Source organism: Paecilomyces variotii, assembly GCF_004022145.1.
Source record: "Paecilomyces variotii strain CBS 101075 chromosome Unknown C8Q69scaffold_4, whole genome shotgun sequence".
Taxonomy (NCBI): Eukaryota; Fungi; Ascomycota; class Eurotiomycetes; order Eurotiales; family Thermoascaceae; genus Paecilomyces; species Paecilomyces variotii.
In genome coordinates this window covers 1117335-1134162 of record NW_021167143.1, presented here as the reverse complement: position 1 = coordinate 1134162, position 16828 = coordinate 1117335, and the positions used below count along the sequence as shown (strand labels likewise).

Here is a 16828-nt window from a genome sequence, read left to right as displayed (position 1 = left end):
TCAATGCCGTACTGAACCCTTTCGGGACGACGACGGACATGCGCCGATAGTTCTGGATCCTGCAAACCGTAACCCCATCCTTCCTTGTTCGAACTAGAGAATTTAAGCAGCAATGGTGACCTCAACCTCAACACCGGCCTCGATGTTGATAATGATCTGCTTGACGACCTCAGTGGGGGCGGTGAGGCTAGAAAATTCGCATCTTGTTAGATATACTGTCCTATCTCTTGCGCATATGATCGCGCAGACTGGATCGGAGAAAACTCACTCGATGAGGCGCTTGTGGATGCGCATCTCGTAGGTGTCCCAGGTCTTGGAACCCTCACCGTTAGGAGTCTTACGGGTGGTGATCTTGAGGTGCTTGGTAGGGAGACGGACGGGTCCCTTGACGCTGAGGGACTTGGACTTGGCACGCTCAACCAGCTCGGAGCACACCTTCTCGAGCGAGGCGACCTTGCGCGAGGTGAGGGTGATACCTTCACTATGTTAGTTTGCTTATCAAGAACTGACAGAGCAAAAGCAGAATGGTATAGGAACGTACGGATCTTGTGGACCTTAGGGCCCTCGCCGAAATCCTTCTCGGGCTTCTGGAAAGACATCTTGACGACGGTGTGCGGTTTGACCGGTGGGATGGATTGAGATGCTGTTATCGCATTGTCAGCCAATTGGTCTTATCTTCGGGGGTTTTCCCTTTCATTAAAACAAGAGTTCCACACACACCTTAAGGAAGGCTGGTGCCAATCAAGACCTGAACGCAGGTCGGTTCGGTAAGGTGATGAAAGGCTGGGGTGATATGTTAAATGAAGCGGAGTTGCGATCGCGAATCCATCTTGCAGCGGAGTCTTTCTTTTTGTGTGTAAATCTTGGCACTCGGTTAGTGTATCGCGCTAAACTGCTTCTGGACTTCTATAAGTAGGCTCTTCTTGGCTGTCACGTGGTCTAGGCCGCCTATATGGGATTCGGCCGACCACTAGCTATCAAAAGGTGGTTTAGCGTATATAGTATTTATTACGTCTACAATCAACTTGTTATTACGGCTGAGGCCTCTAATTTCCAGAGTATCACTAGTTGTTGAATGGTAATAGTGAACGTGAAAAAAAATAACTGAATTTGTTGCCGGTTTCTTCCTCCCTATGAGCTTGACTATCACTCCTCGCCCCATGCCCTGAACATCGCCCTTTATCTACGGCTTCTCGGGCTCCATATAAATGCTAGAAATCCCCCAAATATATATAAGTTCCATTGTCTTCTTCTTATATTACTGGCACCGTATAATGGTGGCAGACCGTTCCTTCTGGTCGGAATATCTTTATCGAGTTTGCATTAGCTCCCGGGACCGTTGCTCCAAGAAGATTGACACCAGAGCACAGCTTCTAATGGTGGTCTGGTATTGTAAAGTGAAAATAACCCCTGTGATTGGGTGTAATACACGTGGTCGGTAGCTCGAATAAATAAGGAACTGCTAGGAATCGAATCACCGTGATAATGGTGAATATAATGTATTGGTTGTTGATTAAGGTACTCTCCGTCTATTTAATACTGTAGTTAATGCGTGGGTTTCCATGGAATTGACGAGTGAAAATGTAAATGTGATGGTAGAGGCCGACATCATTGGTGCTATTCACATCTTCCCCCCTCCCCCTCGCCTTTACAAGACCTTCTTTCTATTATTCCACTTTCAACTTCAACATATCACGGTAGATCTGAACATCTTGCAGGTCCTTCGACTCTCTCCACTACTCTGAAGTCAAGACACCCCCCTTTTCCGTCTTACCGGGCAGGATACTTCTTTTCTCTAATGCCTCACCCAGTATAGATCTTGGTTCACAATGTCGGTTCAACGGAATGGTCGCAACGTATTCATTGAGTTTGCATCCGCGCCTGGCGTCATACGAGGGGGTATCTGTGCCGCACCGAACCTGACCACAGCTCAATTCCTTGTATTACTGAATCATCTTTTCAAGGCACGTGCCGGCGGGTTTTCAACTCGCCTAAAAGGATCCAACACGCATTTACTTCCAACGACACAGGCTATTCAGCATGGCGTGTACATACTGACTCCAGTGACCCCGGGAGATCAGATATTGATCAGCGACACTCAATATCACCGCCGTGCCGACCCCGCCTTGGGTACGCCCCGGGAGCAGGCATTCTCTACTCAAGTAAGGCAGAGAGACCGCCGGTGTGTTATCACACACACGCCTGTTCTATCGGCTGATGTCGACATGTGGGAGGGGTTTCAAGCCAGTCATATATTTCCGCGGAACCTTGAAAAACTCTTCGTCGATCTAGGATATGCGAACTTGGTGACGCATTCGCATCCCAAAGGCGTCAACTCTCCTCAGAACGGGATCTTGCTTAAGAACGATGTGCATACGCTTTACCACCGCTATGCCCTCTCCATCAATCCCGATGATGAATACAGAGTTTACAGCTTCAGGCCAAATGCCTATCAATACCACGGGTTGATTCTCGATACCGTGTGCCGGCAGCCAAATGATTCACGTGCAGTGCATCCAGAATTCCTGCGTTGGCACTTCGAGCAGGCGGTACTGAGCAATATGCGTGGTGCAGGCGAGCCTCTCTGGGAATTTGATTTCCCACCAGGCGCAGACATGATGGGGGAGATACGACGTGGACCGTTGCCCGAGCTCAGAATGGAGACCGAATTGTTCGCCCGCCTGGGCTCTTATGACGAGGCTGCCTCTGAGGACGATTCAGATGGTGATACCAAATAGGCCTCTCACGCCCGTGCTCTGCCGTTCGACAAGAGACATTCCACTGCTCAGGACACCCACTGCAGGTGCGGTCTCTCTTCTGCATGGCTCAGCCCCTTAATCACCAACCGACATTATGCAGCAAATATTATAGCATCAATGAGGGCGGCTAAGCAAAGAGCAGTTGGCACAGAAGTCAATCCGAGAGTTGTAGCAATTTTTTTTTTTTTTTTTTTTTTTTTTTTTTCAATTGGCCTCTTCGTCAGCAGGAAGGGAATCAGCGGTCTAGATTAACAGCCACAATCGTCGAAAAGTATCCTATTGCTCAGGTCGCGTGGATAATCACCATAGATGCCATTGGGTAACACTGCGGGCCTGCCGCTTAGAGCCAGGAACCTGGTAAATGCGGCCGAAAGGCTAAAGCCGGGAAACGCCTTATATAATTATAACAGCACAGAACAAGATACAGAAGGACACAGGACTGCCAGAGGAGACGATTGACCAGGCACAAGCAATATCCTATAAGAGGAACGGCCAGGTAGAACTTAAAAGGTAGACACCGCTGGGAGGGAAGCAAAACAAATATTAATATCTTTCCAAGTGAACCAACAATCGGGAATATATAAGGTGTAGAGAATTAGACTTGCAGACACTCAGACTGTGCCTGCACAGTAAACCAAAGAAAGAACAAGATAAGAATTCAGAGACATCACCGCGGGTATTTGACCAGAATAAGTAAATGCTCTAGCATGCACAGCACAGGCCGTCAGTCGCAATCGGACAAATATATTCCGGGAAACACAAGCTGAAATAATGATGAGGGGTGCAAACTAAAAAGAAGAAAGTGCATTGTCGACAAGACAGCGAGCTGGCTTTATATAGAGAGTCGGGCAGACGGCGGTGGGTAAGCGCGGGCAGAATATAGCGACACGGCGACACGATGCCGGAAGCGGCAGGCGGATGGCACGAACGGGCAGGCGGTGAGGGGACGGGGGAGCAGGAAACGGCGCCCCGCTCACCGGCTCATTATTAAATAGATTAGATACCTAAAAACTTTTTCTATATTAAATTTCTTTTGTATTTAGTTTGTTAGCTAGTTTCCACGTTTCTCTATGCCTAGTTCGGGGTAGGTGTTGGATGTCCCCTCAGGGGCTCCTCTTGGCCGCCCTGGTCACTGGAGGTCACGTGATCTAGGCCGTCTACCAAGTTATGCTGCATGACTAAGCATCAGACCGTCATTGGCGCCGTAGAAGCCTTGGAGGAAGCTGAAGACGGGCATACAGCGTCATGAGATAGACCGGAACGTTCTTCTGTCTTCCTTTTCGATACCCCGGGGTTTTCTTTGTTGTTGGCTATTTTTTTCTTTCTTTTTTCTGTGCATATCTCCCTCCTGTATCTTGTTCAATCTGAGCTTGAAAAAAAGATATGGCCGAATTACCACCCTTGGCAGCTGTCCCGCCATCTGCAGTGCGGAAGATTATCCCAAGTGAGGAATGGGAAGCCTGTCTAGACGCTTGGATTCTCCTCATTGAAATACGGCTGAGATTATCAGATGCTGAATTTGGATCCTCCATTTCAAAGGATACATCTGCTACATCATTTCTGGGTTCTTATTTTTCGCAACTTGCCACACCAGACGACTCAGCTCTGCATGCGGGGCCGAAAGCCAGGGCTTTACGACGACTATGTTTCTTATGGACAAGGAGATCACTACTGGATGGGAATCGTCCTCCTTCCGAATTATTAGACTGGAAGTTTCTAGGCGATTTCAGTGCTTGCTATTCTTCGAGTTCGGCTCTGAAAAGACTACTCGAGGATACATGGAGTAGACACGAAGACACAATAACGTCCAGTATCGACAAGGGGAAGTCTCTAATCATCAAGCAGCTATCAGTGCCACGGCCTCTAACAGATGGTGATACGTTGCTTGACATTAGAAGACTAACAATCTTTGCCTCTTGTCTTCCGGCTGCCGGCCACGTGCTCATGGCCGGTTCTGATTACTTGGATACCCTTTTTGATGCCTATAAAGAACAAAAAAGCGAGGGGATACGGAGGGTCCTCGTCGCTAATGTCTATGTGGGATTCACATCTCTGTTAAAAGGTCCTAAAACAAACATGTCATTATTGCTGGACCAGCTCTTTAGCTTGAAGGCAGCAGCTGGCGTTGGCCAACCTTCTTCGAAAAGAGAACCGACCTTGCTCTCAGATCTGATCTGTGGATCTGATCTTTTGATACGGATGGAACGGTATTTGAGCGTCTCTCCGCAGAAGAGGGGTCAGGATCTGGTGTCTAGCTTGCGTCAATACCAAACAGAGTCCAAACATCTGCATCATCGATATCAGAAACACAAGAAGAACAAAGGCAAAGATCGCGCTCAGGATATTCCCACCAGGGCTGAGGTCCATGTGCATAAAATGTCCCTGATAACTCAGATTCAAGATCTTTTCCCGGATCTGGGCTCAGGATACGTGCTTCGACTACTCGATTTTTACAACGATGACCCGGAAACTATCATTGCACGCCTCCTGGACAATTCCCTGGCTCCGGAATTGCAGACTCTCGATAAAACTGAACAATTACCAGAGGTACAATCGACCGGGAACCACGACGTCCTGTCTCCTCGACCTACGCCTCCTCAGCTTCCCTCGCCGTCCGAACCTGCATTTACACGCAAGAACATCTTTGACAATGATGTCGACCTGGTCGAGCTCGCTCGCTCCGGAGACGAACAGAGCCAGAAGCTTCATTTTGGCCGAGTCAACCGCGATTTGACCGCCGACGACATGCTCAACGACCCCAGTCAGCGAACGACCAGAAAGGCCGCTATTCTATCCGCCTTGGCGGCATTCGACTCAGACGAAGACGAACGCGATGACACGTACGATGTCGCAGACGTCGGCGGTACCGTCGACTCAGTCCCAGCCGGTACAGACGCAGAAGCCGACGCGGACATTCGAAACCGTCGTTCTGCAGCCGCAGACGAAACTGAACTGTCCCTCTTCCGTACCTACAAGTCCAACCCTGGCCTCTTCGCGCGTGACTCCGCTACGCGTCGCTCCCAGCCCCGTGCGCAACTGAAGCGCGAGACGGGCATGACCGACGAAGCCATTGAAGGATGGGCGGTGATGCTAGCACGAGATCCGAAGCGCTTGTCGAAACTCGAAAGCAAAATGGCCCTTGCTGCGGGTGGTGCAGGAGGCGGTATCGGTGCCGTATCCCAACCTGATCTTCCATCGACATCATATCGCAAACCTCGATCAGAGGATGAAGAAGACGAAGATGAGCCCGGTGACGGGGCCGCTGGACCAGCCTCTCGAGGCCGCGGCGGTCCCAATAGAGGTGGACGTGGCCGAGGTCGTGGAGGTCGCGGCCGAGGGGGCCGTGGTGGAGGCAGAGGCGGCGGCGATGTGGCCGGCCCTACTGGTAATAAGGACACGACTATCGCTCGTCAGAGGAAAGATGCGAATAAAGCCAGCAGGGCGAATCACAATCGGCGTGATCAAAGAGCGAAGAAAATTGCACGAGGTGGAGGACTTCCTGGCTGATGGGATCCAGAGCCATTCAAAGCCGTTGATGAATCGTGAATGCATTATTGCTGGGTTTACCATGCTTGGAACAAAAGTATTCATTCTATTTATTATGCATTACATGGGTATTCTGTACATGGCAAGCATCCTGAGTTCAGCATTGCATACAATAATACCAATAGAGACGTCTTCAGCATTTAACGTAGAATGTTAAAGGGATATCTAGCTCTCATTAGAAAACTTCATTTGCTATGGTCATCATATGAAATGAGTAAACACTGCTTATATACACGGTGCAGGTGGTATATACAAATGCAATTGGCTGAACAAACGCGCGGGAAACACGCTCTCAATGGTGATCGGAGAACACGCCCTGCTGTGCACACGCCTTTCTACACTCTTCTAAGATCCGAACTTGCTTCGCTACATCACCGAGTCGGCTGATAACCTCCTTGTTGCCATCCACAAACGTGAACAACGCATAGGGAATACCCGTGTCTTCGCAGAAACGCAGAACGAGGTGTTGCGCGGAACGAAGGTTGTGTCTCGGGATACGAGGGAAGAGGTGGTGGATGGCTTGGAACTGGAGACCGCCATGGAACCAGTCCAGCCAGGTAGCGCAATCAACATCCATCGTGGTGCGAAGCATCCTCTGCGGGAAGGATTCATGCACCCCGAGGTCAGCGGTCGACATGGCGAAGTGCGAAAGTGTGATCTGCACATGCAGAGGAGAGGTGACCATATGAGAGATCATGATGAAAATGAAGCGACTGCTCGCATCGGGAATGGAGCGGTACACCACATAGTAGCCGAACCATATCCAGAAGAATACCTGACCTGAGATCTCCAACCAGCGGTGCCACCAGGCTGGGCCCTTCCTGGGACCCTGTCCCAGGATGAGGTACTCCCAACTCAAACGGTAGAGGTTGAAGCGGCCAAAGAGAAGGATTGGGTAGTACAGGTAGTTTTGATATTTCAACATAAACTGGGCAAATGCGTCAAATTGCAAAATTCGGTCGTAATACGTGCTTCGTAAGTTCGAGAAGAAGCGATGACTGATGGCGAAAAAAGGCAGGTGCTGGATATCAGGGTCATGTTCTGCAGAATTCGTGATGATATGGTGAACATTGTGGCTCCGTTTCCACCAGCCCAAGCTGAGGCCACCAAGGAAATCGGCTATGATGATACCGATGACGGTGTCGACATGGAAGTTGTGGGTTATGCCCATATGGCCAGCATCGTGGGCGGTAAAGACAAGCTGATGCCAGAAACAGCCGAGGAAGAATCCCGACGTACCATACCAACCCAAACGGAGAAATAGGTATGCCAAGCTAGCAAAGAGGGTGTAGCGACAGCATTCGATAAAGTACGAAAAATAATTGCACTGGTACAGTCCTGCCGCACGGATCTCCTCGTCTAGGACACGATATCTCGCCCTGATCTTGTCCTGATACTCCTGGTCTAACGATGGGTATTTGGAAATGTCCAGCACTATCTCCTGCTGCGTCCGGGCGTCGAGAAAGAATGGTTTTGGTTCTGAATCAGACGTCGCCTTCGGGCCAGCCGGGGGAGTCGTTGTCGCGGACGAGACAGACGAAGCTGTTGACTTTCTTCTCCGCAGGCCAGTCTTCTCATCCGGCTTATCGAAGATCGGGGACGGAGGTCGGGAGCTCTGTTGACTAGACGCATCCGAATCCGCTACTGTGTCGTCGTTGTATAGACGGAACTTGCCTCCCTGGATTGGCGGAAGAAAATTGACCCATCCACCCTCGATGCGACCGATCTGGAACGACAGCATATGTTCACGAGCTTCCTTCGAATGGAGCCTGACAAAGGGCAGTCAGTATCAGAGCCTTCCAATAAGGACTGGCAGAAATCAGGGCACGCATACGCATTGATCTCATCTGTCGCGTCCTTTCCGACCATATGCTGAATGGCCTTTTCTCCTCCAGGGTGGAACTTCATCCATGCATCCACTTTTAAGACCCTGCCCTCGAATACAATGACATTTCTCCCCTCCGCAATCATACCCTCGATCTGGCGTCGCGACAGGATCGTCTCCTTGCGGCTCTTGGCCGCAGCCACGGCCGCGGCAATGTTGTTTTCTTTCATATTCCTCGATGTAAACGAATGTCCGGATCTAGTAACGAGTTGGTGTTGGTCGAGGAGTCGAGAGACTCATCGTATGTTTTCCAAACAAGGGCGTGTCAGAAGCCCTGGTTCGTTCAGGTACAAGTAGACGATATAGGAGAAAGAAAGAACGCAGGAGCCTAGAAAGGGCGCTGGTGATAATACTTGGCGGAGGTCGGTGTGGAGTGGGGAGAAACGTGCGCGTTCTCTGGCCCGTCCGTGAACTCCGGGATTGATGGGGATGATCACCACTCGGACCTGCTCATGTCCGCTCGCTAGTAAGTACTTATCGTCCTCCCGCATTCCAGCATCAACAGCTTGTCTGGAAGTTTGCCATTTAGTAAGTTATCTAAACCGGTGCGATACCCTGCAAAAGACAAACATCAGTGGACTGAGTGGACTGAGCAATTACTAGTTACCTAGGTATCCCGCTATCCCATTTGGAGGCTGGCAAGTCGTCTACCTACTTACATAGCTCGACTCAGCCCGTCCAACAGGCAGTGTGCAGGGTATATCAGTCACTCTAGAAAAGTGTCATTCTCTCTGTCACACCGCAGTTGTTTGATGGCTCTCGTATCATCCTCAGATTTGAGGCTTGTGTACTGATCTCTCAAAGACCAAGTATCAAGAGAAGCCCAATATGGCGGTCTCGGCGGTCAGTCACGATCCAGACAATACTGGTTACCATGCCATACTCTATCAGAGTTTTGGCCTTCTCTGAGACAGTTGGGTTGACTGCAGTTCGTAGGAACCACTTTCGTCACTGATACAGACGTGGCTTCAGTGGGATCAGGTAGCGTGCTTGCTGAGTTGCAATGGTCGTTATTAGCCTACTTCGCTGACACGGAGCAGGATCCTCAAACGAGGACAGAGATCGAAAATCTTCGAGACTCTAATAATGTTGAAGAGCTCGAGAAGAGACTGCTCAAGCGTATGTCCTCCGTATCAAAACTGTCCTGGATATGGCCACTGTGATACCCATCAAGCCCTGGTCACAAAATTAGATGGCGGTCCACCTCCACGGGTCATGGGATCCTTCTCTAGGTACTAATATATCATACAATAGGTATCCAATTCGGTACTGCGGGTTTACGAGGACAGATGGCGGCAGGCTTCTCTTGTATGAACGCGCTCACTGTTATCCAAGCTTCTCAGGGATTGGCCAAATACATTGAGCAGAAACATCCCGCTCTCTCACCTCGCGGAGTTGTCATTGGACATGATGCTCGACACAACTCAGCTAAGTTCGCATCTCTTGCTGCTAATGCGTTTGTTGCCCTGGGAATTCCGGTCTGGTGGTATAATAACTCGGGCGCCACACCGCTGGTCCCGTATGGCGTGATTTCCTTAGGAGCAGCTGCTGGAATAATGATTACAGCTAGCCATGTCAGTATATTCAATAACTCTGTATCATGCAATTGGCTAACTATGTCATCAGAATCCCGCGCAAGACAACGGTAGACTCTTACTTTCCTTCATATGTTGACTTTGGCTAATGTTTCTGTAGGCTACAAAGTGTCAGTCGTAATTGGGCATATATCCAAATGAATACTAACCTTCTATAGTTATTTCCATAACGGCGCCCAAATAAACTCACCCATGGATGTTGAGATTGCTCGATCTATTGAAGAAAACTTGATTCCGTGGCCCGCTGCCTGGAACGAATTGAATCCACATGAGAATGGTATCAAATACGATACGTACCAGGACGTCTTGCAAAAATACATCAATTCAATTAGTCAATATGCGGTATGCTACCCAGACGTTACTTATTTCCGTTATTAACTATTCTTTAGATTTCAACCGTACCTGAGTGGAAGCCGCCGCAGCCCTTCGTATATACTCCGCTCCACGGAGTAGGCGGTCTGATAATGCCCTCTGTCTGCAACGCCATCGGAATCAAGGATATGCTCTCTGTAGCGAAACAGGTGGATCCAGATCCAAATTTTCCCACTGTGGAATTCCCAAATCCTGAAGAGACGGGAGCGTTGGATCTGGCAATGAAAACTGCAGACGAACAGAACCGAGACTTGATTATTGCAAACGATCCAGACGCAGATCGCTTTGCCGTTGCTGAGAAAGTCAAGTAAGACAGGATACTCAACCGTAATAATCTTCATCTGTCATCTGACGATTATAGCGACTCATGGTTCACTTTCACCGGTAACCAAATTGGCGTACTCCTCGCGTCTCACATCATTGACTCAATCAAACATGATAGTGGTAAACGTATTGCGGTGCTCAATTCGGCAGTATCAACCGGCATGCTAGAGAAGATGGCACTCGCAAGAGGACTGCACTTCGAGGAGACGTTGACCGGGTTCAAGTGGATGGGAAACATAGCCCGGAAGCTCGAAAATGACGGATTCAAGGTCCCTTTTGCTTTTGAAGAGGCGCTTGGGTACATGTTCACGGAAGTATGTTACGACAAAGATGGTCTCACCGCGGCTTTGGTTTTCCTTGCCGCGGAAGCCAAGTGGAGAGCACAGGGCCTTACACCATATACAAAGCTGCAACAGCTGTTCAAAGAATATGGCCACCATGAAACAATGAACAGCTATTTTCGCTCTCCCAATCCTGACACGACGGCTGCCTTGTTCCGTAACATCCGCAACGGGTCTTTTGTCGAATCCAGATCCTTGGGTTCTTTCAGGATCTTACGGTGGAGAGACATGACCGAAGGTTATGATTCTGAAACTCCCGACAAAAAGCCAATACTGCCGGTTGACAGTAGTAGTCAGATGCTAACCCTCTGGTTGGATCGAGACATCAAATTCACGCTCAGAGGATCGGGAACTGAGCCAAAGGTCAAGGGTGAGTTTCCTTCCCCAGAAACGGAGATTAATAGGCCGCTAATTACCAGTTAAAAGTATACATCGAGAGCTGCCAGCCATCGCGCGATGCGGCCGTCGCTGCGGTCTGCGAGACATTCTCTGCCGTCTTGAAGGAGTGGATACTGCCTTTCGCTCCAACAATGACTTACAGCGCGCAAATACCCACGTCCTCCGGGCATATCTTCAAGGTTCCGGGAAAGACAAATCATTGATAGTCGTCGCGAAGTCTAGAGTCTGCGGAATCTTGACCAATTTTTGTAGTCACTCATAGAAGGACACCCATGTCAGGAGCAAGATCGAAATTAGATATAGAAATTAGGCTGCATCTGTTTCAGTCAAATGCATCTTCTCTGCAGCAAACAACGCTCTTTTGGGCGCTGATGCGCCAGACATTGATGGAAGCGGTGAGACCTAGGAAGCAAACAACCCTGGGAGTTCCAACCGTTTCTTTTGCAATTCTCTTGGCTCCATCTTTCATCTCTGGTCTAGAATGTATGCCCTACCCAAAGTGCTCTCCACCGGCATAACATCTTATGTTTAATTCTAACTTTGATGAGCAAACCGCATTGCAGTGTTGCAGGGCTCCTGAGTCTGTTTATGTTTACACTCAAATCCATCCTTGTTTTAGTTATTATCGTTTCACCAGCTATGCCACATGAGGAGTAAGCTGATTAAAGCTAGACAGTGAGCACTTTTGGGTCATGTTATAAATACTGTCTCTTCTCGTGGTCCTAGGCTTTCCCCGACCCTTTACGTTGACTTTCTGGATAGGCACATCTCTCATCTTTTCCTCAGATACAAGCGACACAACACTGTAAAGTGTTTCGGTATTTCAGACTTTGCGTGCATCTCTTGATTTGTCCCTATCCGCGTTAATGGATGAGTATGGGTATCGAAGGCCTCATCCGTGGGCCTATGGGAGGCGCCCCAGTGGCAGACGCGGCATGTACATTGATGAACCCGAGATGGGGGGTTGGCCATCCCACTTTCCAGGAGACAACTTGGATAGTTATAGTTTCGATGGCCGTGAAACATGGGTCGCCAGTGAAGAGGACGATGAGGACTGGCCTCAGTATCCACGGTATCGTCGTCCATATTCCCGTAGACGGGGAAGATACAGACCGCGCATGCAGTACGTTGTGTAGGTGTTTCAATGACTTTTCCAATCACTCGTTTATTACTCGAGGTTTCCTATACCTGTTGGACAAATCAGCTCACAAATTCTTCTGCGTACAGGGACGATTTGAACTTGCCGCCGTATGGTCCTGAGGACGTATACTATTCCAGACTTCCACGAGGGACCAGGGATGACATTGGTGTTAATTACGGGACTCCTCCTTATGGTGACCCAGGTACAGGCGGATCGATTTACCACGGATACCGATACCGCCATCCGCGAGGACCAGGGTATGGACCGCCAGGCCCGCCCGATTATTACGATGAATATCACCATCACTACCACGACCATGTTCATTTTCATGAACATAATCACAAACACCACCACGGCCATCGCCATAAACACGAGCACTGTTACCCATATGGTCCTTTCAATATGTTGAACTTTGTCATGTCTCAAGGGTTCATGCCTGGTCCTGGCTTGCGATACGCTACACCCATGGGTTTTCCTTTAGATGCTGCATATGGCTATAGGGGCGCTCATATCAATATGCTACCACAAGGCGCATATGGACCACCGCTACCATATCTGATGCGTCGAAACGGGATAGCTCGTTAACGTTGAAACATGACACATTTTCAAGATCCATCCACTCAATACGTTTTTTTGATCTTTTCGCCCTTTTTTTATTTAATATCATCTTCGTATACTGTATCAATCCCATTTGCTTTTTTCTTATGTTCGTCAGATTGGTCGATCCTGCTTCATACCGCGATCTAGTTCATAGTCTGAGAAAAAAAGTTGATCCTTGCTGAAGTCGATTAATAAAGCAAATTAAGAGCGTGTTTCCTCAAGAGCCCTCATTGGCTCAATCAGGATTACGGTTCTATAGTGTAGCGGTCATCACATCGGATTCTGATTTCCTTCAGGATCTTCCGGGAACCCCGGTTCGATTCCGGGTAGGACCTTCTTTTTTTTTCTTTTTATTTTTTCATATCCATCGATTCATAATCGATTGTCATCGCAGTTGGCGGTAGCACTCGTGAATTAATTGCTTTTTGTTTCTTTTATCAAGTCCTTGTTCCTGCCTGGTTTCCCTTTGGGTTTTACTTACGTAGAAGCTCCGAAGCTCCGACAAATGCTTAGGAACGTAGTTAATCTATCCTAAAACTTTAATTGCACTTGCTTTGCAATTCCTGTATAATCATTCTCGATCCCTAGATGTATCCGAATCCTGATCTCGCACGCTATTTCCAGTATTCCATGCTTCTGGCGGGCAAAAGCGCATTCAATGTTGTCGCGCATGTTCACTCAAACAATCTTTCGCCTCAGATAATGGGCAAGATCTCTGCCTCCCTGCCTATGAGGCCTCCTCCATCTGGATCTCTGCCTCGTGGGTTGACATACCCTGATTCCCCGTCTGGCGGTGCTCCTCGCGGGAAAGATATGCCCTTTCCCAAGTTACGGGTGATATCGCGGGAGAACCCCTTCATAAATCAATAAGATCGCACGTGATTCAACAACCAAGTCCGATATGGTGTAGTGGCTAACATCGCTGTCTCTCACACAGCAGCCGGGGGTTCGATTCCCCCTATCGGAGTAACAGGATTACCAACATTCGAATTCCTTTTTTGGGGAATTCGTTGCTTTTTGCTCTTTATGGAAAGTCGACGATAGAAAATGGTCTGTCGTCTACAGCTGTATTCGATCTCGTGATAATGCCTTTCTTCCCGATTTCATGCACCGCTAAGGGAATTTTATCTCGTGGAAGTGAGATGACTTAGGTCTCCACATGTAATGTACATAACTGCTTTACTAGATGCAAGGATATTTGATATCTGACGCATGGACGGACGATTATATCTCTTTATATTTTGTGACACGGGCAGTAATGGAAGAGATAACATATGAGATATTATCGAGATGCTACATGGCCAAATGTGGTGACTAGCGATGCCAGGCTAGAGAGAAAGTACATGACAGGTTAGGTTTAGCGGACGCAGGTTTCAAAACACTCTAGAAGTGGATGGGCTTCGCGTAGGTGGCCATGGCAGCCTCCTTGAAGGCCTCGGAGAGGGTAGGGTGGGCGTGACACGTCCGGGCAACGTCCTCGCTTGAAGCACCGTACTCGACAGCGAGAGTGGCTTCGGCGATCATCTCACCAGCACCAGGTCCGACAATGTGAACACCCAGGATGCGGTCAGTCTCGGCATCAGCGATGAACTTGACGAGACCCTCGGTCTCAAGGTTGGTCTTAGCACGGGAGTTGGCGCTGAAGGGGAAGGTACCGACACGGTACTTCACGCCAGAAGCCTTCACCTCAGCCTCGTTCTGGCCAACCCAGGCGACCTCGGGGTGAGTGTACATGACACTGGGGATGGCAGCGTAGTTGACGTGGCCGTAGCCCTTCTTGATGTAGTCGATGGCAGCAACGGCCTCCTCCTCGGCCTTGTGGGCGAGCATGGGACCGAAAGTGCAGTCTCCGATGACACGGATGTGGGAAGCCTTGGTACGGTACTCCTGGTCAATGACCAGGCGGCCTCTCTCGTCGACATCAAGACCGACGTTCTCCAGACCCAGACCAGCAGTGTACGGGCGTCGACCAATAGCAACCAGGACGACGTCAGCGTCGAGGGTCTCCTCCTTACCACCCTTAGAGGCCTCAACGTTGAGGACGATGTTCTCACCGCTGTCGTCACCCTTGGTGACCTTGGTGTTCAGCTTGAACTTGATGCCCTGCTTGCTCAGGATCTTCTGTGCCTGCTTGGAGATCTCTGCATCCATACCAGGTCCACCGATCTGACCCAAGAACTCAACAACGGTGACTTCGGCACCGAGACGGGACCACACAGAGGCCTAAAAGAGGTCAGAATTGCTTAAGTTGTTGACGGGAACAACTGATTTGTCGCTAACGCACCATCTCCAGACCAATGATACCACCACCAATCACAACCATCTTCTTTGGAACCTCAGACAGAGACAGAGCACCGGTGCTGGTGACAATTCTCTTCTCATCGACGGTCAGGCCGGGGAAGGGAGTCGATTCACTTCCGGTAGCAATAATGATGTTCTTTCCCCGAAGGGTCTGCTCGCCACCCTCAAGCAGGTTGACCTTGACAGTGTTGGCATCAACGAAGGAACCGGTACCCTTGATGTAGTCGACACCATTCTTCTTCAGCAGGAACTCAACACCTTTTGTCAGACTCTCGACGGAAGTGTCCTTCGCCTTCATCATCTGCTCGAGGTTGAGCTTGACATCTCCAACCTCAATACCACGCTTTTTCGTGTCGTGGAGAATCTGGTGGTAGAGGTGGGAGTTGTTCAGGAGGGATTTTGAGGGAATACATCCCACGTTAAGGCAAGTACCACCGAGGGTACCGCGCTTCTCGATACATGCGGTCTTCAGAGCTCATGTTAGAAACTGCGGTTATTGCCGGCGTCCATCATATGAGCCGGGATACCGGGTTATCGCACCTTCAGGCCTTCCTGACCAGCTTTGATAGCTGCAACGTATCCGGCAACACCGCCACCAATGATAACCAAGTCGTGCTCTTCTATTGTGCATCAAACGAAGGGTCAGCTTGAATCCTTTTTCACAGCTGCGAGACCAGTGTTTCCTCCAGACAAACGAGAAACAGGCGAAGAGACAATATGCGCACCTGATGCAGTCGCCAAGCCACGTTTTGAGAATCCCATAAAGGCGAGAGATGGAGCAGGGACGGTGTTAGAGGGAACAGCGCGAGGCGCGGCTGTGCGGAGGACAGACCGCGGCGTCGCCCGCGGCAGCATAGTCCGGAACATGACGGCGGAAGGAAAGAGACCAGAAAACAAGACTAGAAGCGGAGAGCAGTAAGGCCAAATCCTTCGGGGACGAAAGATTCGGGAGGAGCGTGAGCAATTGGGAGGGGTGGAGAGGATGAGCTTAGATTCAGGATGTTGGGAGGATTCGAGAGTTTGGAGGTTTACGTTGAAGCAGAAGCTGCCGGGCTCGTATCGTAACGCCGGTAAGTTACCGTATCGTCCTGTGCATTATGTCATCATCCAGCATCGGGCCGCGTCGGTTAAGTTAAGTAAGTTAGGGGCAAAGCCTTTGCCCGCCAGCGTCGACAAGACTTGATCAGTATCCGTCTAGATACTCTGGACTACAGCGGCCTCTCCAATCAAGCGTCTCTTAGAGCTTCGAAACCCCTGCGAGATGGCTGCTAAATGGTGTCCCGAGTCTGCATGTCTGGGAAACGCATTTTCCCCTTCAATGCGCTTCACTGCCGATACTTCCGGATATCCGTTCCGCAGGAAAGACTAGACGCTTACTAACGTGTTGTTACCATAACTATGTAACTATATAGATCGACCGGAGTGGCGAGATATCAGATACGTCTGACTAACTATAAATTACATGGATGCAAGTGTACTCAATCAAATACTGCTTCTTGTCTTATGCCTAGCTACTCTAGTGGCCGTCGTGACAGGTTGTATCAAACGGGTGGTCAATAAGATAT

General features: G+C 49.5%; 7 protein-coding genes and 2 non-coding genes across 9 annotated transcripts; 6 read left to right on the top strand and 3 right to left on the bottom strand.

Moving 5' to 3' along the window:
- Nucleotides 1-102: 102 nt before the first annotated feature.
- Nucleotides 103-599, bottom strand: C8Q69DRAFT_486263 (40S ribosomal protein S10a; the record flags this gene model as incomplete). Its single annotated transcript, XM_028631890.1, has 3 exons — nt 103-187; nt 269-476; nt 542-599. 3 exons carry the CDS (start codon nt 597-599, stop codon nt 103-105), a joined length of 351 nt encoding a protein of 116 aa, XP_028485893.1.
- Nucleotides 600-1523: 924 nt separating this feature from the next.
- On the top strand, nt 1524-2964 carry C8Q69DRAFT_464585 (hypothetical protein). The gene has a single exon (XM_028630432.1). The coding sequence runs from the start codon at nt 1830-1832 to the stop codon at nt 2736-2738; it is 909 nt and encodes a 302-aa protein (XP_028485892.1). The 5' UTR covers nt 1524-1829; the 3' UTR covers nt 2739-2964.
- A 1006-nt stretch (nt 2965-3970) lies between these two features.
- Nucleotides 3971-6468, top strand: C8Q69DRAFT_464584 (putative CUE domain protein). Its single transcript, XM_028630431.1, has one exon. It carries the CDS (start codon nt 4143-4145, stop codon nt 6264-6266), a length of 2124 nt encoding a protein of 707 aa, XP_028485891.1. The 5' UTR covers nt 3971-4142; the 3' UTR covers nt 6267-6468.
- On the bottom strand, nt 6432-8565 carry C8Q69DRAFT_237491 (delta 6-fatty acid desaturase). The gene is made up of 2 exons (XM_028626449.1): nt 8140-8565; nt 6432-8074 (listed from the first exon to the last, which is right to left on the bottom strand). The coding sequence occupies exons 1-2, from the start codon at nt 8358-8360 to the stop codon at nt 6598-6600; spliced, it is 1698 nt and encodes a 565-aa protein (XP_028485890.1). The 5' UTR covers nt 8361-8565; the 3' UTR covers nt 6432-6597.
- Nucleotides 8566-9018: 453 nt separating this feature from the next.
- On the top strand, nt 9019-11424 carry C8Q69DRAFT_506450 (phosphoglucomutase; the record flags this gene model as incomplete). The annotated part of the gene is made up of 9 exons (XM_028632804.1): nt 9019-9033; nt 9231-9309; nt 9445-9764; nt 9817-9835; nt 9886-9895; nt 9944-10127; nt 10175-10464; nt 10519-11192; nt 11249-11424. 9 exons carry the CDS (start codon nt 9019-9021, stop codon nt 11422-11424), a joined length of 1767 nt encoding a protein of 588 aa, XP_028485889.1.
- A 663-nt stretch (nt 11425-12087) lies between these two features.
- On the top strand, nt 12088-12947 carry C8Q69DRAFT_443984 (hypothetical protein; the record flags this gene model as incomplete). The annotated part of the gene is made up of 2 exons (XM_028628966.1): nt 12088-12344; nt 12449-12947. 2 exons carry the CDS (start codon nt 12088-12090, stop codon nt 12945-12947), a joined length of 756 nt encoding a protein of 251 aa, XP_028485888.1.
- Nucleotides 12948-13211: 264 nt separating this feature from the next.
- On the top strand, nt 13212-13297 carry C8Q69DRAFT_t68. The gene has a single exon. It is a non-coding gene; the product is annotated as a tRNA-Gln (tRNA).
- Nucleotides 13298-13857: 560 nt separating this feature from the next.
- Nucleotides 13858-13929, top strand: C8Q69DRAFT_t69. Its single transcript has one exon. It is a non-coding gene; the product is annotated as a tRNA-Glu (tRNA).
- Nucleotides 13930-14345: 416 nt separating this feature from the next.
- Nucleotides 14346-16130, bottom strand: C8Q69DRAFT_401058 (dihydrolipoamide dehydrogenase; the record flags this gene model as incomplete). Its single annotated transcript, XM_028627911.1, has 4 exons — nt 14346-15185; nt 15247-15729; nt 15804-15883; nt 15989-16130. The coding sequence occupies 4 exons, from the start codon at nt 16128-16130 to the stop codon at nt 14346-14348; spliced, it is 1545 nt and encodes a 514-aa protein (XP_028485887.1).
- Between the last annotated feature and the right edge of the window lie 698 nt (nt 16131-16828).